The sequence below is a fragment of the Anopheles bellator genome, chromosome 1 (genome assembly GCF_943735745.2).
Source record: "Anopheles bellator chromosome 1, idAnoBellAS_SP24_06.2, whole genome shotgun sequence".
Lineage (NCBI taxonomy): Eukaryota > Metazoa > Arthropoda > Insecta > Diptera > Culicidae > Anopheles > Anopheles bellator.
This window is the reverse complement of record NC_071285.1, coordinates 58,374,606-58,379,473: the sequence shown is the minus strand read 5'-3', so window position 1 is coordinate 58,379,473 and position 4,868 is coordinate 58,374,606. Positions and strand designations below refer to the sequence as shown.

General features: G+C 55.2%; 1 protein-coding gene across 1 annotated transcript; it reads right to left on the bottom strand.

Moving 5' to 3' along the window:
• Positions 1-2,443: 2,443 nt before the first annotated feature.
• LOC131215992 (trypsin-like) lies at positions 2,444-4,440 on the bottom strand. The gene is made up of 3 exons (XM_058210388.1): positions 4,227-4,440; positions 3,400-3,462; positions 2,444-3,336 (listed from the first exon to the last, which is right to left on the bottom strand). Exons 1-3 carry the CDS (start codon positions 4,438-4,440, stop codon positions 2,444-2,446), a joined length of 1,170 nt encoding a protein of 389 aa, XP_058066371.1.
• Positions 4,441-4,868: the final 428 nt, after the last annotated feature.

Sequence of the window (4,868 nt, the reverse complement as noted above, 5' to 3'; positions counted from 1 at the left end):
GGCCGTGAGCGTTTCGGAGCGTTTGTTTCCTTCTTCCCGCAACCGAGGGCACTAAAATGCCGAATACCGAAAGCAGGGGGGCTTACGGTTTGTGTGTTCTACGCGAGAGTTATAATGCGATGACAGGCATATGGAAAATTCCCCCCGATTTCCGGAACACCGGGGCCGTGGAACGGCACGGGAGAAAGTTAAACAGCGAACTCGAACCGGAAGTGTGATTTGTTCGGTAAATTCAATTTCCTGCCGCCCGCATCCCGATACTCCGTCGGCCACCGACCGACCGTGCTCCGTGCGACCGTCAAGTTCAAACCGTTTATTTTGCTTTCGGCGCACTTTCGGGCGACATTACGAAACTTTTTACACCTTCCTCGATGGGAAGCTCAAATTGGCACCCACTTTCGAGCGAACGCAAAAAGTTGTTTATGGATTGTTTTTCTGGGCTGTGTTTACCTAAAGGGACCTGGCGAAAGAGGGGGGGGGAGGTGGCCGAAGCTATCAGCTTGAGACCGTACCGCATGAGTTGGCAGAATAAGCTCTCCGAATCCCTTACCGAAAGCCGCACCGTTTTTGTTGCCGAAATTGAGTTTAAGAGAGACAATATTTATTGGCTGTAACTGCGGTGCATCGGGGCGTGACAGGAAACCTTCCATAACTGCCCACAATTGACATCAAATAGTCCCTAGCCGGCCCCGGAAAGGTCATGCTGCCAACCGGTTGCCATAACGTGCATCTGAGGGAATTTTTCTGCCCCCGAATCCTATCGAAACATCTGGCCTAGGCCCGGCCAAAGTTTCCTTGACGATCGCGCCTCGAACCCGTCCATTCCAGATCCGGGTTCCTGGAACCCAAGCCGGTGCCTCTTCTACGGCCGCCAGGCAACGGAGGATCCAACTCCCGGAGTCCATTTGGGTGCGGCGCTGAATGGAACGAAATTTGCCCAAACCCCCTATCATCAAAAGGAATCTGTGGCGCAGTCATTTTAACGTGGGACGAAGCCATCCACCGTCAGCTTTTTGAATTTCGTGATCGTCCGTAAGAAAACGATGGCTGGCAACGAGTGTGTATGTGTGTGGCCGTGGTCCCGGCCCACGCAACCTCAAGCTCGTGATTATCAGCCCTTCTGACGGCCGGGACCATCTGACAGGCTTCAAACACCAGACGAGCGGTGCCGAAAGTCTCCAGCGAACCGCCGCATCCCGCGTAGGGTCAGACGGTCTCAAGAGGGATGAAAATTCTAAAGAATTTTCCATCCGACTGCCAACAGGTTTTTTCCCCCCTCGTGGCAACTTGTTCCCCATCCGGCTCGGTGTGGATGGGATTTAATTTTCGCAAAGCGCTTTCTGTCATCGACGTCGCTGCCGAGCGCTGGTCCGTCCACGCGGGCCACGGGCTAATCACGGCCACGGGTTGGTGAAGCCCGGCCGAGCTTTAAGGCTCGGTGGCTCCATCCATCCCGCCGAGGTGCCCGAATGTTGATGAGAAAGTATTTTTAGCATAAATTATTAACTGCCAGGCATGCTTTCGGCTAGTCGGGACGGCGCGCACGGCAGCAGACCTGCGAACGGATCCTGCAACGGAACCAGACGGCTAACCGCGCGTTGCCAGCAGGCGAGCGGGCGAAATTTAAAATGGCCAACGTGCGAGGGAAGGTGGAATCCGCCGGCGGCCCTGTGCCACCCACAGGGCACAAATCGTTGCCCACCATCATCGTCCTCGTTGACGTAACGACGTTACTGAGGCAGTTCCTAGGGCAGCCGATGGTGGCTGCGAATAAAATATGCATGATCAAAACGCCATCCGCCATCCATTGGTTAAGCTGTTGCGAGTTAGTCTGCTGAGTGGCAGATCCGGGCCCAGCGACCACAGGCCTCGAGAATGTGGACGGAACCACACACCCACCGACCGAAGAGTTATCTACTTCGCTCTACGCTTGCGATATGTTCCTTGCCTGGGAGGCTAACTTCATCGTTCAGGCGGCATCCATTGTCGGGAGGTGCTAAACCGCCGAAACATGTTTACAACAATAATAACGGCAACAACATTCTGTGCGCCGGCGGGCACCTTCTGGTCCAGATGAGGATTCTTTGGAAGCCCGGCCGAAGTCTACTACCGACCACGTTACGGTCACTTATCGTTCTCTATCGTCCCGGACTCCCCGGGAATGGACTTCGCCGGCCCTGGGCCACTGTCATGGTGGTCGGCCAACCGCTCAAAACTAAAACTAATTAAACAGAATTGTCCACTTCTCGGGCGGGAAGAAAATTGCTGAGCTGAGTTGCTGCACCGAATGCAATTATGAGTCTGCCGCAGCGGTCCGGCTAGGTGTCCGGTAAGTTCATGTCTTCATGCGAGCGTCTTTTCTGGGTTCGCCGGGGGTCCTTTTCTGAAAAGCTTCTTTATTTCTAATTTTTAGACGGGCGCCACGGTACTCGAATTGGCCTTTCTAAAGATGATTGGCACGGAACGTCGCCGAGTGGGCGAAACAGATGATTAATGCAGCACCGGTGGCCAGCCAACTGTACGCCTGGAGCCTTGTGGCGGCCGCGAACCATGTTTTCGGGTCCGTGTCGGTGGACTCCTCGACCCACTGGCGGTACCGGAACACGTCGGTGTACACGCCGGGAAAATGGCGTAGCCCGCAGTGCCACCCGAAGCTGACGATGCCGGTGACCGCCATATTGCACACCAGGGGCCCACCCGAGTCGCCTTGGCAGGAGTCGACGAGCCCATCGAAACTGCCGGCACAAAGTGCGCCATCCGGGACGGTTATGAGCGGGCTAACGGACCGGTTACAGCGGTCCAGGTCCAGCACGGTCACATCCGCCTTCTGCAAGCAGACCGCCCCAGAGCGCTTATTGGCGTCTTCCGTTCGGCCCCAGCCATAGATGGTGCAGCGCTGGCCTTCTTGTGGCTCGCTCGAGGGCAGTCCAATGGCACGGACATTTTTCACGACCGCCACCGCAAACACGAACGAACTTCGAACGGCCACCAAACCAATATCGGCCTGAAAGGTTTTCGGATTCCAGTCCGGGTGCAGCAGCACGCTGTACACCTGCCGGAACTGCATCCGCTGCCCCGATCGATCGTAGCGGTTCAGCACCCCGGCCACAACGCCCACATCGGCGGGTTTCCTCGTGGCCAGGCAATGGGCTGCGGTCAGCACCAGGCGGGTGTTAATCAGTGATCCACCGCAGAACAGACCCGATCCGAAACCGTAGCGCCGCTCGTGCGGCAGGTTCCGCAGCGACACCACGAACGGGGCGTCTCCGAACCGCGCATTCTGGCCACCAACGATCCGCGCGCTAGTCGTTTCGTCACACCTCTGATTTCGGTACTCTGGAAAAGACAGATTGTGACGTCATTTAACACGCACCAGTCGGTGTCGGTGGTTCGCCCTACCTTCACTCATTGCCGACGACGACGTTTCATTTGTCGTGTTCCGCTGCCACAGATCGCCTTGAGCTGGAACCGGGCGGTAACAAAGCAAATAATTCCTCAGAACAGACAGGAAGAAACCCAAAAGCCTTTGCGGGGCGTACCTGGTGTTTGAGAGGAGTTTTCCACTTCGTCCAAGTTTTCACTTCGGAGCAGAGCCCCTCGGCAGTTCCGTTGGAATGATACTCCCAGTTCTTCTTGTTGCCGGTGTCCAGCTGACAAAGGAGGTGGCTGTTTCCAGTTTGAAATCCAGCGTTGACGTCGGGCTTTTCTCCTTTGCGGGCGAACCGTACCTAAGTTATCAAAACACGTAACACCATTCCGGACAGGGTCGTTGGGTCGTAATTGAGCATAAATTAAATGTAGCAGCCCGGTCAAGTCAGAACACACTCCTGCTCGGTGCGAGCCTGGACTTCCTGGAACTGCCATCCAATCGGCAGAACCATTGAGCTGCTGGTGCCGTTGTCTACGAGCCACAATCGAACGAAACAGCACTCGGCGAGCTGGGTGTAACTTATAGTAGTTGCCCTTAGTTCCGAGAAGCTGTCTTGCATCATTATCACGGAATGAGTTTTCACCAACCGGAAACGGTACGCCACGGTTCGATTCGTTGGCTCGATCGGCGTCACTGAAGCACCATCCTTGACCGGGGCCCCAACCACGACACGGCGTCCCGTTCAGCAGTGATTCTGAGAGCGCTCCGATGGCTTCTGCAGATTGATTATAGACGCACTCCTTGGCAGCACGGTGGCCCTCGGCGGGATACACTGTTAATTGGAGGCGAACCATACATCGGTTTTCTTCGGGCTTCAATGATGTTCCCATGGCAACCACCATGGTTCCACCGTTCTGCCACTCGTTCATCGATACGGGCAGATCTGTTACCGTAGCCGTCGGTCCATTGACAAAGTCGGTCCGGCGATGGGTTTCCGATGGCAGCAGAAGCAACATTTCGAAAACGAACTGAACGATGCGGCTGCGCTTCTTGAGCCCAATTGGAGCCATGTTCGGAACGGCAAATTGCATCGCCTTGTTAGGTTCCAATATCGGGACCCAGCCTGTCTCGGTGACCTTTCCGCCCGGTTGTGGTCAGATGAAAAGTTTTCACACGCGTTGCCGAAGGTGCAACCGGTTCGAGGGGGACTAGTTCTTTTCAAGTCCTTGCGGACGGACACCACGAACAGACGGCAGCAGAAACTTTTCAACACCAATATTGCTTTCAGAGGCGGATCGCAATTGTGCTGAGTTGCGATTTAATCTCTTTCTCTTGTTGTCTGCTGCTCTCATCGCAGTAGCCCCCGGCGTTCAGACTTGTTGCGTATCTGCAGCATGGGCAGAACGTAATTCATGTTTTAAAACCGCTAGAAAGGCGGTGACATTTATGGATCTGCAAGAAATGAACCCATCCCTGAACGGGACCCATTGTGTTGTTG

What these genes read in the sequence shown, in the direction of transcription:
- LOC131215992 (XM_058210388.1), bottom strand. Translation starts at nt 4,440, where the DNA reads ATGGCTCCAATTGGGCTCAAGAAGCGCAGCCGCATCGTTCAGTTCGTT. An exon ending in GAAGCCCGAAGAAAACCGAT is followed by an intron (nt 3,463 to 4,226) that starts GTATGGTTCGCC and finishes GCCCGGTTCCAG; the next exon opens with CTCAAGGCGATCTGTGGCAG. An exon ending in GTCGTCGGCAATGAGTGAAG is followed by an intron (nt 3,337 to 3,399) that starts GTAGGGCGAACC and finishes TGTCTTTTCCAG; the next exon opens with AGTACCGAAATCAGAGGTGT.